This window comes from Schistocerca serialis, chromosome 8 (genome assembly GCF_023864345.2).
Source record: "Schistocerca serialis cubense isolate TAMUIC-IGC-003099 chromosome 8, iqSchSeri2.2, whole genome shotgun sequence".
Lineage (NCBI taxonomy): Eukaryota > Metazoa > Arthropoda > Insecta > Orthoptera > Acrididae > Schistocerca > Schistocerca serialis.
This window is the reverse complement of record NC_064645.1, coordinates 518,935,940-518,954,324: the sequence shown is the minus strand read 5'-3', so window position 1 is coordinate 518,954,324 and position 18,385 is coordinate 518,935,940. Positions and strand designations below refer to the sequence as shown.

The 18,385-nt window shown below is 39.1% G+C and overlaps 1 protein-coding gene across 1 annotated transcript in view; it reads right to left on the bottom strand.

The window, feature by feature from the left end:
- Positions 1-18,385, bottom strand: part of LOC126417101 (dynein beta chain, ciliary-like) — a 159,384-nt gene that overhangs the window by 59,975 nt on the left and 81,024 nt on the right. Inside the window, exon 6 of the mRNA XM_050084996.1 lies at positions 4,887-5,098. Coding sequence (XP_049940953.1) covers positions 4,887-5,098 — 212 coding nt within the window. The remainder of the gene's footprint in view (positions 1-4,886; positions 5,099-18,385) is intronic.

The following is an 18,385-nucleotide window of genomic DNA, read 5'->3' as shown; positions in this document are numbered from 1 at the left end:
CACACAATGGAACTTTTGGTGGAACGATTAATGGTGTTCATGAGCTGTTGCCACAAACTCTTCTTGCTCTCTCGAATAATGTGGCGACATTCTGCCCTCGCCACCCAAAAGGCTGCAAGATTCTCAGCAGTCGGCCGACACTGGAACAGACGCAAAGCCGCACGCCTGGTCCTGATTGCAGAGTGGCATTCGGCACTCCACCAAGGGACAGATTGCCTCTTCTGATGGCCTGTGCACTGTGGAAGGATGCTGCAGCAGCATGGTGGACTTTTTTGGTAATATGATCCGCCCATGCCTCAACATTCGCACAGTGTTCGAACTGGGCCAACTGGCTATAAAGTGTCCAGTTGGCCCCACTGAGCACCCATCTTGGTGGTCTGCTTTCGGGGCCATGCCATCTGGCAGGTGAATCCAGATTGGGAAGTGATCACTGCTGTGCAAGTCAGCAACCACTTCCCATTGAGCACTGGCGGCAAGAGCTGGAGAGCAAACCAAGAGATCAATGTCACAGAACGACCCAGTCACTGTGCAGAATTGAGTGCTCTGTCCTCCATTGAGCAAGTAGGCACAGGATGACAGGAGAAGCCTCTCAATTGCTCTACCCCTGGGGACAGATGATAATTGCAGAACCCCAAAGCACATTGTGGGCATTAAAATCACCACAAATAATGAATGGCTGGGGGAGCTGTGTAAGAAGGTTGGTGAGGGCTGCCTCATCAATTGTATCATGTGGGGGCAAGTAAAGCGAACATACAGTCAATGAATGACGCACATGCACAGACACAGCGATGGCCTGTAAAGTCGTCGTAAGTGAGAGAGGCGAGGAGTGGTAGTCCGTCCTGACGAAAATACCTACACCTTCTCTAGCTCTCTCCCCATGCAGGTTGTCCTTTTAGTGGAGTGTATAGCCTCGTGGCTCAGGGGAGTATGATGGATAGAAATAAGTCTCCTGGAGACACATACACAGTGGTCTACCCTGAGAGAATAGATGAAGTTCCTCCACATGCGTCCAGAACCCCTGCAAGTTCCACTGATGTATGGGAGCCATCTATGATGGGGTTAGCACCTTCATCCTGTCTCTCCTACGGGGTGGGGAGACTGCAGCAGGTGGAGGGGCAGGTGTGGGGCGAGATGATTGCTCCACACATACGTCGTACTACATCAGCTCTGGGGAAGAGTCAGATGAAGCATCATGTAAAACGACATCTGCATGGTCAGACGGTTTACCACATGATTTTACCCGCTGTTGCTGCTGTATAGAAGCTTTCTGCAGTTTGATGGGCTTTGGAGGAGTTGACGTGGGAGTGGTAATGGCCATACTGGGCTTTGGAGCAGCCTCAGCTGTTGGAGGCACCAGGGTCTGGCCCAAGATCGCCACTGTACCTTTGTCTGCCAATCGAGTAGGGGCTACAGGCTCTGAAACACTGGCTGCATTGCAAGTGCACTGACATCTGCAGGTGTTAGTGCCAACACTCAGTACCTCTGTCTGTGTAGAGGCATTGGCTTTTGGAGTAGGCTTCTGAACCAGGGATGCAAAAGATGCAGCAAATGTGGGAGGTTGCATCGACTTGTAGATCCTTTTGGCCTCACCATAGGGGATACGCCTGGTTGTTTTTAATTCCTGCACTTTGCATTCCTCTAAAAATATTTGGCAATCCCTACTCCATACAGGGTGATTCCCAGAGCAATTGATGCATTTGGCTGGAGACGAGCAACCAACTCCTTCATGAGCAGCCTTACCGCAGTTGCCACAAGTTGCTTCACCTATACACCCTAAGGTGGTACGCCCAAAACGCTGGCATTTAAAACAGCACATTGGGGTCAGGAAATAAGGCCTCACACTAAGGCAAAGGAAGCCAGCTTCAACATGTTCAGGAAGTTTCGTGCTACTGAAGGTCAGAATAAAGGAGTCGGATTTGACAAGATTGCCATCAACCCTCTTCATGATATGTTGTACATCAATGATACCTTCCAGAGCCTACTCACATTGCAGTTCTTCCCTGGGAATGTCAACTAGATTCCGGCATATCACAACACCTTTTCTATAATTCAAGGTGCTGTGCAGTTCAGTGTCTATGGCATGCTTCCCAAGGCATGTAGCAGAATGGAGGTTAGTTGCTTGCTGGGAAGTGGAAGTTTCCACTAGCAAGGTCCTATTATGCAAGCGCTTCACTGATTTTAAGGAGCCACAGATTCCCTCCAAACCCTTTTGTATATAGAAGGGCGAAACCCTCTCAAAACTACCCTCCTTCTGTTTCACAATGAGAAACACGTTCTGACTACTAGAATGCATTCTGTTATCAAAGACTTTACTTGTCAAAGAAGTGCCAGAGTCAGTGGGACTGACTGCACGAGCCCTCTTGAGAGACTCGGTGTTAGAACCTACCAGCGGCCCACCCTTTCCACTGGGAGGAGGAAAAGAGGATTTTGAAGGATCCATCTCGGTCCCATGAGCAGCTAGGGAACTAGAAGTCCACCTAGATAGAGCCCCGCATGCCTAGGCAAGCCTTACATAACTGAGGTGCGGCAGGTACCCCAGAGGTTGCCCGCTAATGACTGTTCCACCTCAACAGTCATGCATCTCATCAGCACACCTTGAGATTGAGGGGTTGTTTATAGAGGTTTATTCCATCCTCGCAATCCGGGCGGTCAAGTCAAGATCCCCATTCCCTGAGACACACAACGTTCCACCGCCCTGTCGCACGGTGGTCGATGAAGTGTGCCCAGTGCTTGTGACAGGGGACTGGCAGCACTTACCAGTCCCCAGCTCAGGAACCCCAGGGTTGCGAAGACCGTACCCAGCACCTGAATGCCAAGGCCCTGGGGGGCTACAGAAAAGGGCCATTAGAATTATTACACACAGCTCTCCACAAACACACTGCAAGCCCTTGTTCATGCAGCTAAACATACTTGCAGTACCATCTTTGTACATATTAAAAAGTATACTGCATACAAGAACACACTTGAGTAGTTTACTGGTAAATTCAGATCTTCATGACTACAATAAACGTCTCTGTAAGAATCTGCATGCAGAAAGAACAAGAAAAACAAAAACTCAAAAACATGTGAGCCACTATGGAATAAACCTTTATAATGCTCTGCCACTCTGCATCAAGGAAACAGAAGGTGAAGGAAAATTTAAGTCAGAATTAAAAAAGTATCTGATAAATAAATATTTTTATAGCATAGAGGAATATTTTGAATCCTTTAATCACTAACTGAAAGTTGTACTGTCAATATCATGTTGTTCTCATTGTCAGTTCTATGTCTCGTTTATACTCTTTTAAAACTAAATTATGTGTAATATGTGTTTCCCAAAATGTACTAAATATATATAAATTCATCACATATGGTACATGTTAAAAGAGCATGTAAAAGAACAATCCATTAATTCAATGTTTCAATTTTCAGCATATTATACAATGTTAATTTTATGTATTTGATAGAAATTTCTAATATTCTTCTGTGCAGATTCTGGACAGTATTATGACAATTCCTATATCATGTAAATGATTCAAAGGATGATAATAAATGAAATGAAACTATGGATAAAGAAACACAGATGAAGATCTAAATGAAAGAAGGGATTGTAAATTCAAGCAAAATGAGGAATGGAAATAATGAATGCAATAACATAGCCAAAAAAGAGGATGATAAAACAGAAGAAATGAAACTGAAGTTAATACTTAAAAACAATGAAAATCACATGAACAAAAATTCCTTATAGAGAAAGAATGTTAGGAAGAAAAATGAGAGCACATGAAAAAATAAATATGATGATTAAAATGACATGCCAAAGCAACAGAAATAAATGAAATACATTTAACACAATTAACTGAATAAAAATAATGACTGAAGTCATTTCAATAAAGATACAAAAATTAAATTTACGCACCACCTGACAACATTCAAACTTTGAATCTTTCACATGCGGAGCCGATTACCATAATCATTATGTTGTGAAACTAGTCTGTTAGAGCATCATGGGAAGCAATTTTTTTTTTTTCGATTATTCACATGAGGGACTACCTGGGTTAATGGTTGCAGAGTGTGATCCCTTGGGAGTTCACCTAATCGTCTACGAATAGATGATTTCAAAAATTTCATCCCAGCTCTTGGGACCTCTCCTTGCCAGAAGAGGCTGCCAAATGCTGTTCTTTCACATATCAAAGAATGTTGCATAATGCTATTCTCAGTCTGGATTAATATTAAACAAACTTCAATATTTGTGAGCACACAGCCTGTGATGGGGCATGTACTGTCACTGTTGACAATAATGTTCATTCTTTTTCCACTGGCTCAATCACAAATAATATGAAATTAGCTACACTTTGTAACTCATTTATTAGAAAATTGATACATATTGTGTTTTAATGCACTACTGTTTTAAAATGGTTAACCTTGTTTTCAGAAGGCTTATGACTTGACTTTTTTAAAGTAAGCAAATGACATGGCTGGCTGCAGTTTGACTGCTGTGGATCACAAACTGGCCATTTTGACTACAGGCAAGCCAAAGATATCAAGATGAACTCCACAAGACTGCAGCAGACACTGTTCTTCATATTTTTAAAAAAATTGTTGTTGTTAACTTTTTTGTGCACTGGAAGAAGGGTGAAGGAAAAATAATATAGAAAAGTTAATTAGCTCTGTTGAACAGAATGTAACACAGATGGAAAAATCATAATTTTTTCCTGAGCTAACTGCCTTTTATAAAAATCACCATGAAACCTGTAATTTAATAAGAAAATATTAAGAAAGAACTACTACACCACCATTAATTTCAGATTTTCTAAATTATTAAAAGATGAACGCCCATTAGGAACTACCTAGAGACTTGAAATAAACTAATAAATATAAATATGAAGAACAATGAGTTTCAGCATTACCTGCTGAACCAGCATGTTGCAAATTTCACGCAGAAGCAGAATAATTCTTGTATTATTACAATAATGTCTACAGTAGCCCCACGTCAAGCAAACAACATGCATCAGTGGTTTCAGATGTGGGCGAACTTCATTGAAATCTGTGCTTTCAATTACATCAAATTGTGGTTTTAAGGCCTTCATGAATGCTGAAATTTCACGAGCTTCAAGCACAGCTGAAAAACAAAAAGAAAAATAATATTTCTTTTAGTGATCAGTACAAATGTTCATTCTGATTAATATGGCTGGAAACACTACGGAATAAGATTTTCAAGAATAATCGTGACTCCTTTATTTTTACATACTCGGTGAAATTTAATTTAAAATACAGGCATACACACAAAAATAAACTACTTTTTCTTTCCAAAATTACTTTTGCATGAAATGCGCCTACTACAGTGACCATTCTCTATGACAATACCACCTCCTTCGACAATGTATGACTATCATTAACGGCATAGACAATATGACTGATCATTTCTACCATCTTCTCCTTTTCCTTTCTCCTCTTATTTTCAGTTTATTTCCAGTTTCTCTTTTCAAACCATCCTCTTTTTCTCAGCTGTCAGCCTCAACAAAAGTCAGCATATTGCAGCTTATTACAGCTTACAGTTTATATGAATTGACATTTGTTCATTTAATAACACACTGGTGAATTTTACTATTGAAACAAATGTGTTTTCATTCAAACCCATCCATGAATTACATAAGATTGTGCATATAGTTCACTTTATAGACTCAAATGAGAGATCCTCCAGAATGCAAAACATGTCAGGGAATATAAGACTGAATACATGTTTTCCACATGGGTTAATGTTAGTTGCTTTAATGTTCATTGTTCATATCCTTAGTTAAGTGAGCCTGCAGCTGTAGAATAATTTTTTTAAAAAAGAAGCTGCATTTTTATATGAATGGTAATACAGCAGTTGTTATAGAATGTCACAATGCATATTAAAAAAAATAGAAGATAGTAAACTTGACGAAGTAATTACATTGTAGTTGGGACGTAAGACAGCTAATTATCTTCACCTTCCATAAATTTTATTTGTTTATTTGCAAAGTTGAAGCAGGTGTTGAAACTGTCACAATACAGTTTGTTTGTCTAGTGGTCAGTGCATGTTCCACTACAGTTTTCACACAATGGTGTTCATGGTCAAGATTTGAGGATTGAGAGGATTTGTGGTGTTATTTCAGTAATTACAAAATAAGAGTCAAATTTATGAAGAATTTGGCAGTATGAGCCCACCTATCAGTATGACATTGCATCCCCTGTGGCATGCACTGGATGCATGCACTGATTTGATTGAGAAGGGCATCACAAAGCCATTGTGTTCTCTCCTGAAGCCAGCTGATACACAACTATTGTAAGCGAGATCCTGAACATTGGAACTGGAATGCAGTTGACATCTGAGCTGGTCCCACGCACATTCTATTGGAGACAGATCTGGGGAGCTTGCTGGCCAGGAGACTAACTAAACATCACACAGTCCATGGACACATGCATGTGTAGAATGCACTGACATGCTGAAAAATAGTAGTACAGTACTATAGCATGAACATGTAGGATGTACCATTGTACCACCAGAGTTCCCTTAACCACTGTCTGCTGGGTTTCTCCAAAACACTGGAGGAATAGGACCGCTGCCCAAGTCACTGCCATACATGCCGATGATGTTTCGCTGGGATAGTGAAGAATTGTAACTCATCACTGAACCCAATATGATCCATTCATCAGCAGCGTACTTTCCAGTCATGGCAAGACTCCAAATGCAGCTGTTTGTGTTGTGGTGTTAAGAGGAGCCTACATATGGGATGGAAATTCCATAATCTAGCTGCTGTCAGTCTCATCCATGGCGTAAATTAGTTTAATTAGATTAAATAGTGTGTAAGGTTAGGGACCGATGACCTCAGCAGTTTGGTCCCATAAGACCTTACCACAAATTTCCAAATTTTCCTTTGTGCTCTATAAATTTTATGGGGTTTCACTAGGCAATGGGTTTCACTAGGCATGGCCTGCACTTAAACAGGACTGAGAATGGAAGATTGGTACAGATGATTCATGAAAGTATAGGGGGTGGAGCTCGGGCCACACATGATCAAATACCTGTTGTCATATGTAGGAAAAGTAGGTCTTTTTTAGGATAAATCCAGACAACACGTTCTCCTGCCTTAAGAGTATCTCCAACAGTTTAAAAAATACTGAAACAGTGACTCACAAGACAGATTTTAACACTTCAAATATCACATATACCAGATGTCAGAAATAAAAACAAACCATTGGAAAGAGTAACATGGGACATTTCACAGACTTAACAATCCTCCATCAAAACATGCAATCAACAAAAAATAAAATACAGCTATTAGAAGTTGAGCTTCAATCTTTGAACTGCACAGTAGTTTGTATTACTGAGCACTTGTGTAGAGACACAGAAATCCAACTTGTAGTATTTTTATTGTATGAAAGGGCAAACGCTTACTGCAGAACTACTTTGAGGGTGGAGGATCATGCATTTATATCATAAAGGGAACACAGTTCAAATCAAGACATGACTTCAGTACAGTAAGTGAAGACAAACACTTTGAAATATCAGCTATTGAATTAACAGCACTTGATATCACCAAGACATTAATCATTTTGTGTGTGCATAGATCTCCCAGTGGTAGTGTGGACACTTTTTTCAATAAGTTAACAGAAGTTCTAGATAAAGTCTCAAATACAAGGGTCAACATAATTCTGTGTGGGGACCTTAACATCAACAATAATATCATAAATGAATCCAGCAGCACCTTCATGAACATCCTTCAAAGTTTTGGCATGTCCCTATTAGTCAATAGTGCAACAAGGGTTACTACAATGACTGCATCAGTAATTTACCATGTGGCCACAAATATGGACAAGGAGAAATGTGATGTAGCTTTAAAAGATCTTGGACTATCAGACCATCTCTGTCAAATAACAACAGTAAAATCAGGCATCGAATCATTCCCTAAACTACAAGCCTACAAACATCATCTACCAGAAATCAAAATAAAAGATTTATCAAAAGAACTAGGAAGACAAAGCTGGGATGAAGTGAATAAGGAAACCAATGTGAATATGAAATTCTCTAAATTCTCCACATTGTTTAAATTGAACTTTGAAAAGGCATTTCCAAAAGTTTGCATGTCTGTATCCACATCTCACAAAAACAGATGATAACAGTAGGTATTAACAAGTTCTCCTAAACTCTTCAACACCTCAGTTGCATGAAAAAGATTCGCAATGATGCAGAATTCTTAAACTTCTATCACAGATACAAAAAGATCTATAGGAAGGTGCTAATTGCTGTGAAAAAGTCATTTTTAATAACAAAATAATATATAATGTAGAGAATAAATGCAAAGCAGTATGGGATGTTATAACGAAGGAAACAGGGAGAGGCAAACAAACGCAGAATAACATACTGCCAAGGGAGGGGGATAAGGTAATAAATGATCCACAACACTTAGCAAACTATGTAAATGAGCATTTTTCAAATATTGCAGAATTTACAGCAAAAATTCCCCAAAACAAATATAACACCTGTAAATAATGTTGCACTAAATACAATGATGTTACTTCCAACCATAGGGAATGAAGTCAATAAAACTGTTAAAAAAACTAAAAAGTCAGTAGGCTTAGATGAAGTACCAATGTGTGTACTGAAACAATGCATAGAGGTTACACAAGGCCCCTTAACAAATATAATAAATGAATCCTTCACATTAGAGACATCTCCAGAGCAGTTAAAACAGGCAAGAGTTGTACCTTTGCTTAAGAAAGGTGATGCAGAAGACACAGAAAATTACTGGCCCATTTCCCTGCTCTCAGCATTCTCAAAAATAATAGGAAATATTATGAAAGACAGATTAATGAGTTACCTGAATAAATACAATCTTTTAAGCGAATCACATTTTGGTTTCCGAAGTGGCAAAAATACAGAGTCAGCCACAGTAGAATTCACAAAAGTTGTACTTGATGCTATTGATAAAGATGAGTGTGTCATAGGCATATTTTTCGATCTTTCTAAGGCATTAAATAAATTAGAAGCATCAGGAATAAGAGAGGTAGCTAATGACTGGTTTCGATCATACCTAGCAGATAAGGTACAAAGAGCACAGATAACACATACATCAAATAGATCTAAACATTTAGTAAAACACTTGTCAGAACCAAAATACATTAATATAGGGGTTCCGCAAGGTGGCATATCAGGACCAATACTATTCCTGATATACATCAATGACTTTCCCAGTAGTGTTACTCGTGGTGAAAAAATTCTCTTCGCTGACGACAGCAATATTACAGTCACTGAGAAAACAAGAGAACTCCTTGCCGAGAAAGCAAATGAAACTCTCAAGGAAGTTTATGTTTGGTCAATAAGCAATAAAATGACATTGAACATAAAGAAAACTAATGCCATGAATTTCAGTTTGAAGAGGAAAAATGACATTGTTAAATTAAATATAGATGGCACGTCTATAGACAGTGTAACAAATGCAAAATGATTCTCAGTTGAAGTGGTGTGAACACATAAAGGTACTTGCAAACAGAATGTCATCAGCATGTTATGCCCTTAGAAACCTATTATCAGTGTGTAACATGCAGTGTCATTTAGTTAAATATTATTCATATGCACAATCAATTCTCAGCTATGGCATTCTTTTTTGGGGAACAAACACACAAAATATGAGCACAATTTTCAAACTCCAGAAAAGAGCCATAAGAATAATAACCAAAAATACTAGTTGAGCTCATTGTAAAGATCTGTTCAAAACACTGGGGATTTTAACTGCTCCATGCGAATACATTTACCAGTCAGTTATACACATCAAAAATAACATTGGTAATTACTGCACAAACAGCTCTGTCCATGGCCATGCAACAAGAGATAGACTCAACTTACATTTACCAAGAAAAAAAACTCAAAACAGCATTTTCTACCAAGGAATAAAACTGTACAATAAATTACCAAAAGAGATTAAAGAAATTGCAAAACACGCTTATTTAAAAAAGGCAGCTAAAAAGTATCTGTTATGCATTTTATACAATGAAGGATTACTTAGATAAAACAGAGTAGGGGTTTGATAAAAAAATGTTACGCAAATAAATAACAATAATAACGATTATAAAACATCCAAAATTCCACATAACACCTTCAATTCATGTTTTTTTTTTTTTCTTTATTTTTTCCTTTCTAGAAATACTTATCCCCAAGCTATGCATAGCACAATACTAACTAACACCTTTTCCTCTTTCTGAGCTCAACATCTCACTCATTACGGAGGGATGCCGGGTCAGTTATTCAGGATAGCAAATGAGAAGTTGCGGAACAGAAAATGGCCCAGAGATCACCAGTGTGTGTTTGTGTGTGTAGTGAGTGAAGTGTTATGAAACAATGGGTGTATAGTGTGTGCAGTGACTGATAGTGAGATATGACTGAACGGTGTGGCATTACATTATTTAATAAGTTATTTGTAAAAAAAAGTATTGTATACCAGGAGTAAATCTAATGATTGTGTCTAGCTAGAAGTCTGTAAATATATGTGTATACAAATTAACTTATTTTAAATTGGTCTGAACTTGCAAATACTTTGACATGTCCTAAATCCTTGTAAAAAGAGATCTATGGATGAATAAAGCTACTACTACTACTACAACTACTACTACTGACCAATGACACAGAATGTTACAGGCAGTCCATTACTTGTTCTCGAAGGGCAGGCACAGTTGTGAAGGGGGTTAAAATGTTCTTGGTGCAAAATACATCAATCTTCCCTTGTGGTGTTCAGATGTGGTCGACTGTAACCTTGACGATGAGTATGCTTGTCCTCAGTTTCTCTGTCAAGTGCTAATAATGCTGTCTCACACAAGTATATGGCTTCTCTGTGACCTTCAATGTGATCAATCAACATCTGATGTTATTCATGCCCCTTATACACCCTACCAACTCTAATAACAACATTAAACACAAACAGCACTAATGAACCCTGGTGGCCATTTTACCTGTCACAGCTGCAAATATAATCATTTACATGCCCATCAATGGGTTAAACTGGCATTGCAAGCTACCTTTCCACTATATTTGAATTTGTGGCTGCTGGACCTGGGTATAGGACGGTTAACAGAGAGAACATGCTTCATTGCTAAGGGTATTTAACTATGTTACCTTATATGAAAAGATGTCTGTTAAATTTGCAAATACTGAAGTTTCTCCATTTGTGGAAAATGTTATTTTGAGAGGATAATGGTTCAGATCATTTTGCTTTGTTTACTGACTTTTTGCAGGTAACACACTTTCTAACATAGTAATTCCATGTCAAATCATCCAGAAATGTAAGAAAATGAAACCTAACGTACACATAAAACTTTCAGATTTTGTGTGATGTAAGTTTAGGAATGCATATGACAGATTCCAAAATTTTATTGCATTTGGTTAAATGATTGCAATGCTATAATATGAATAACTAAGGGGTTTTGTAGCCATATTTTAGAAATCTTTGTGTGTCTTTGTCAAATGACAGAAAATCTGGATGGAATGTAACAATATTATGAAAAGGATACGCATTACTCACCATACCGTGGAGATGAGTCACAGAAAGGTGCAACAAAAAGACTGTCATTATGAACATAATGTTATAGTTCCCATAATTTTTGCAGTAGGATATTGATTTCTTTTTAAAATGAAAGAGGATAGAGTGGTCTTTGAAAGCCACACCCTTACATTTAGAAACATTCATTTCTTTTGTCTTACATTGCTCATTTTTATAAAGATGACATAAAACCAATCCTACAAGTTAATTTATTTTCTCCAAATTTTGTTCAAACTTTTAAAGAATTTGGGAATCAATGTAGATACCATAAAAAAAAAAAAAAAAAAAAAAAAAAAAAAAAAAAAAAGACAACTGTTCTGGAGAAAGAAAAGGCGATACCGAAAATGCCTCAATATAAAACATTTGACTGCAGTAATCCATTTATGGGTAACATACAATGAAATCTGTATTTCATTCACTTCCAGATATTACTTATTCTGATTTTTACATGATGGTATCAACTGCTGACTTAAAAAATATTTAACTGTCAAAACTTATCAGTTTTACATAAAAATTTTCTGCTGCACAAGTTTCTCTGCTATGTGTATTCCAAAAGACAATGATTCCTGATTTTCTGTGGTTGCTGTCAATTTAGTGTGGTTTATTTACATCCTGTGATCGTGAGTCAAGAACGCACAAGTCATATAAAAATAAATATTTAAATAGAAATGAAACGTAAACAGTGATTTACATAAAGCATTCTATATTCTGAAAATATTGGGAAGCTTTCCTTGTAGTGAAAATGTTTCATTAACAGAAAATATCTAGCAACAGAAGACACTCATTGTCATCATCATCATCAACAACAACAACAACTGATGTCCTTCTGGCTACTGCTGCTGTCCTTATATAGCCATGCTGCCTTCTGTGACGTCACCGGTACCCACTCCGGCACCATATATGGTAATGTTTGTGTTGTGCAGCCGCTGCGCCTCCTTCAACCTTCCAATGGCCAGGTCCCATGCTGTGCTTAGCTGCAGGCCGCCATCTTTATTGAGCGTGTTGTCATAATTTTTTTTTCAACCGCTTCTTTTATCATGCTATCCCAAAAACTGTTAGTCTGTGTGATAATAGATGTCTCAATGAATGCAATACGATGACCGTTTTCTATTGCATGCTTTGCTACCGCTGATTTCTCAGGGTACCATAGATGAAAACACCTCTCATGTTCCACACAGCGCTGTTCAATGGTACACACAGTCTGTCTGATGTAGAACTGTCCATACCAACATGGTATTTTATATACTCCTGGCATTCTGAGGCCTACATCATCTTTCACAGGCCTCAAGAGTTGTCGAATTTCAGCTGGAGCCAATCAATTCTTTGCCTTTTTAGGAGCCGGCCTATCTTTCCTGTTCTTGAGCCAGAGAACGGCATGAACGCAAACTACTTCGAGTCCTCCTAGGAGTCGTTCTGCTTATGTATTTTTGAAAAGATAGTTTGCAAAATCTGGCAGTTGTTGTAGCTGTTTTTCTTAGATACTTTCCATAAGATGGTGGCCTGCAGCTAAGCACAGCATGGGACCCAACCATCGGAAGATTCAAGCAGACGCAGCGGCCGCACAAAGCAAACATTACCATGTATGCTGCTGCAGTGGGTACCAGTGATGTCACAAAAGGCAGTGCAGCTATATAAGGATGGCAGCAGCAACCAGAAGACAGTCACACCTTGACAATTGACGAGCTGAAAACTTGTGGATTTTAAACCACTTGACATGGCTGGAAGCACAAGAAATCCTTACTAGTACATATTGCCATGAAACTATGCACTCCTATATTGCAATATTTCTCTGTGTCATTTATTTTCATTGGGTTGGCAACATTCCACTGTCATTATCAGTGTTCTTTGTCCTGTGAAAGTAAAGAATGTTCATGATATCCATACACATTAGTGAGTTTAAGGACAGATCCGAGCAACATTGTACGTATACATAACTTTACATCCTTTAAAGCTTTCATTAACACACTGAATAAATCACTGGCAACTATTTTACTAAATTAAGACTTTAATATTTCAGTTTTTTCAAGATTGATTTATGGAAGGCTGCTCAAATAGAGAACAATCTCAGAGGTTTTACATTTCAGAGAAATGTGATGTTTCCCTGGCAACTACTTCTGAGCTAACCGAGAAGAGCAGAGTTTCTATTATAGCACTGTGATGGTGTATCTTTGCCATTAGATAAAGTGAACTTATGTTCCAAAAACAAAGTAATACATTTATTGAGTTTCTCACGACATACAAAGCAATGTGTTGAGCCTTTCAGGTGTCAGAAAAAAGCAGTGTCTTCTTGTTTGCATGAAGTGACATTACAGCAAGCATAGGCAACTGAGAGGAAGGACTTTCTGTTGTTCATGGTGAAAAGCTATGGCCAACTTTTAGAAGAAAGATTACAAAATATAAGAAAAGAAATCAAGGAACATCTTCAGAGGACACTAGTGAAACAGTAGATGAGACTATTCATACCCTAGAAAAAAAATAGACTAGACACAAGTCTATAGCTAAATTGCATTGCTATTTCACATCACAGGGGGCTGCAATAGTCAAATGTGCAGTGGGGATGTGCAATATAGGCATTACAATATAAATTATCACGTCTGTATGATGTTGAACTGAGAGAGACATATGAGCATGAAAACTATGAACATAGACAGAAAGTAGTCCATTTTGATAAATTAATGGAACAAGTAAAAGAGAAAATGAAACATTCCAATAACCCAGAAGAAATTCAACTTTTAACTCTTGTGCCAGAGTCTTTGGCTTGACAAGAAGGATGTGAAATGTTTCAAGTCTCTGAATCTTACATCTGCAGAAAGAAGTGCAGTCCGCCATCTACAAACTGATCCCGACATTATAATCCCACCTGTGGACTGATGTTCTGAACCATAAGGATTACCTGGTGGAAGGACTATGCCAGCTGTCAGATACTACCACCTACAAACCTTGCCACTGTGACCTCATTCTAGTAATCCAGGAGCATCTCCAGTCACTACTCAAATCCTTAGGCCCATCACAGAACCTCTCCCCAGAGTCTATCTCTACTCACCCCTACCAACGCCCACACTCCTACCTTCTTCATGCTTCCCAAAGTCTAGAAACCTAACCACCCAGGATGCCCCATTGTGGCCGGTTACTCTGCCCCAATGAGAAAATATCTGCTCTCGTAGACCAACAAGTTCAACCTATTAACTGGAAGCTACCCTCCTATATAGAAGATACCAATCATTGCCTCAATCGGCTCTCCACAGTTCCTGTTCCTTTACCACACAGTGCCCTGCTCATCACTATTGATGCCACCTCCCTGTATGCTAACATTCCTAATGCCCATGGCCTTACTGCTACTGAACACTACCTCTCCCAATGCCCAATGGATTCCAAACCAACAACCTCCTTCCTAATAGCCATGAGCAACTGTATCCTCACCCACAATTACTTCTCCTTTGAAGGCATTACCTACAAACAAATCTGGGGTAGGGCTATGGGCACTCACATGGCACCATCCCATGCCAACCTATTCATGGGCCATTTAGAGGAATCCTTCCTTCCACCCAGAATCCTAAACTCCTCACCTGGTTCAGATTCATTGATGACATCTTTGCTATCTGGATCGAAGGTCCGGTCACCCTATCCACATTCCTCCAGAACCTCAACAATTTCTCCCCCATTTGCTTCAGACCTATACCTTGAAGATGGCTAGATCAGTACCTCCATCGATATCAAACCTACTAACCACCAGCAATACCTCCACTTCAACAGTTGCCACCCATTCCATACCAAGAAGTCCTTTCTGTACAGCCTAGCCACCCATGGTCATCGTATCTGCAGTGATGAGCAGTCCCTCTCGAAATATACCGAGGTTCTCACTGAAGCCTTCACTGACCATAATTATCCTCCCAACCTTGTACAAAAACAAATATCCCCTGCCTTATCTATCTAGTCTCCCTCCACCTCCCAAAGCCCCACTGTCTGGCCACAGAGGAGCATTCCCCTTGTAACTCAGTACCACCTAGGACTGTAGCAACTGAATTACATTCTTCACCAGGTTTTCGATTACCTCTTGTCATGTCATGAAATGAGAATTGTGCTGCCCGCTATCCATCCCACCCCTCCCACAGTGGTATTCCACCATCCACCAAACCTACACATTATACATGTCCATCCTTACACAACCCCTGCTCCCAGTCCCTTACCTCATGGCTCATACCCCTGTAATAGGCCTAGATACAAGACCTGTCCCATACATCCTCCCACCACCACCAAACCAGTCTGGTCACTAACATCACCTATCCCATTAAAGGCAGGGCTACCTGTGAAACCAGTCATGTGGTCTACAAGCTAAGCTGCAACCACTGTGCTGCATTCTATGTAGTCATGACAACCAACAAGCTGTCTGTCTGCATGAATGGCCACTGACAAACAGAGGCCAAGAAACAAGTGGACCACCCCGTTGCTGCACACGCTGCCAAAAATGATATCATTTCAATGATTGCTTCTTAGCCTGTCCCATATGGATCCTTCCCACCAATACCAGCTTTTCTTAATTGCACAGGTGGGAACTTTCCCTGTAATACATCATACGTTTCTGTAACGCTCCTGGCCTCAAACTTCATTAGTCGCTGTCCTGACCCATCCAGCCCCTTCCCTGCTCTCATTCCGGCACTACACAGCTGTCTTTCCATCACAACACCCAGTATTTTTTTTTCCTTTATTTATTTATTTTATTTATTTCTCTCTATATCTCTCCTTTTCCACTACTCCCCCCCCCTTCACTGCCCACCGCCCAAAATGCAGCACTTCACTGTCCGCCATCCCAACAATATCCCTCCCCCTCCCTGCCCCAGCCTCCTCCTTCCACTCCTGTCGCCACTCCCATCATGCACTGATGAAGCTGTTCGCAGTGTGGTTTCAGTTGCCTGAGACTGCAGTTGTGTGTGTGAGTTGCATTTGCATGTGTGTGTGTGTGTGTGTATGTGTGTGTGTAAGCACGCGTGTGTGTGTCTATTTGTTGACAAAGGCCATTGGCCAAAAGCTTTAAGTGTGAAAATCTTTTTGTTGTGCTTATCTGCAACTTAGCATCTCCGCTATATGGTGAGAAGCAACTTTCCTTCTCATAATACTGTTACATTCCATCCTGGAGTTTCCATTGTTTGAATATTTTGTATGTCAAGAGACATACTGTTTTGAAACAAAAGGGAATTTTATCATTGCCTGAACAGAAAAGGGGAAAGGTATTACCAGAGGAAACAGTTGACAGTGTCAAAAAATTCTATTCTGCTGATGAAAACTCTAGAATAATGGCATGAAAGAAAGATAAAGTAAGCATCAGAAAAAATGTACATGAATAGGAATGACTGTTTTTAAGTAATTTAAATGAACTGTATTCTCTACACAGACATAAAGTTCCTGAAAAGAAAGTAGGCTTTTCAATATTTGCTCATCTTTGGCCGAAAGACTGTGTACTAGCAGGAGCATCTGGTATTCATTCTGTATGTATGTGCACCATTCATCAAAATGTTCAGTTGCTACTATGTGCCATTAATCTTAAAAAAAACTTACCAATATCTAATGGGAATAATAACTTGGAATGTTCATCACAGAACCTGTATGCTCCATCTCTGTGATGAATGTTTCCTACATCCCTACTTCAGGAATACCTGCAAAATCAGATACAAGGTTTTCAGCCTGATAAAAGAGTTCAATATAGTCAGGGGGTTTCAATTAACAGGATCAATTTGGTTCTTGAAGTAAATACACTGTCAGAAATCTTTGAATAGCTTGTACAGAAGATAGAGCAATTCCTTCATCACAAAATCTCTGTGTAATTATTTGAAAATGAGAAAAGAAATTCTTCAAGAAGGGTCTGTTTTAATGTGATGGATTTCAGTGAAAATTTTAGCTGTGTTGTGCAAGACGAAGCTCAAGGTCATCGCAGGAATAATGACAGTTGTACTCTCTTCATGCAATTTGTCGGTACTATAAGACAAAAGTTTGCAATCTAAATGTCTATACATTATTTCTGATAATTTAGAGCTTGATGTAGCCATGGTTCATCAAAAGCAGAAGACTGTATTGCAGTTCCTGAAACAAGAAATTGAATTGCCTGTAAGTGACACTGAATATGTCACAGATGGTTTTGCTGAACAACACAAAAACTGCAAGAATTTTTTGAGTATATACAAACATACACATGACTTCAAAATTAAATGCAATTGGTTATTTTTGCAACTAGTCACAGTAAGTCTCCCTGTGAAAAGGCTTGTTACAAAAGCAAATCTGCAAAGGCCATTTCATGGACTAATACTTAGCACCACACAAGTTTTTCAATTTTATCGACAAAACCTGAAACAAGTGTCAGTTTCCTTTATTTCAAACCAGGAGCTAGCTGAAGTTTGTAGTTGTCTTTCTGCATGTTTTTCATCTGCAAGAACTGTTCCTGGAACTAGATCCATGCATCAGTTCTTAGCACTTTCAGCAACTCAGACTGGAGCCAAACACTTTAGCTGTGAAACCAATTTGTCAATTTTGATTTCTCTAAAAGTGAGCTGTTAATGCCTGATGTTCACGTGCATGCTAACTGCTATGTTGCTTGTGTGTATGATTCCTTCTGGCATCTAGGTACTGTTTTGAAAGTGAATGATAAAAAAAGTGATGAAACAATTAGATTTATGCATCCACATGGGCCATCATCATCCTTTTACTGGTCTGAAAATGGAAAATAACACTTGAAATGATCCATTCTCCCACATTTTATGTCAGGTGGAAACAAAAAACACAATGACTGGATGTACTTATGCTCTAAGTTAAGTCTCTTCCGAACTGATAGAAGCAAACGAATGTTCAAATGAGATACAATA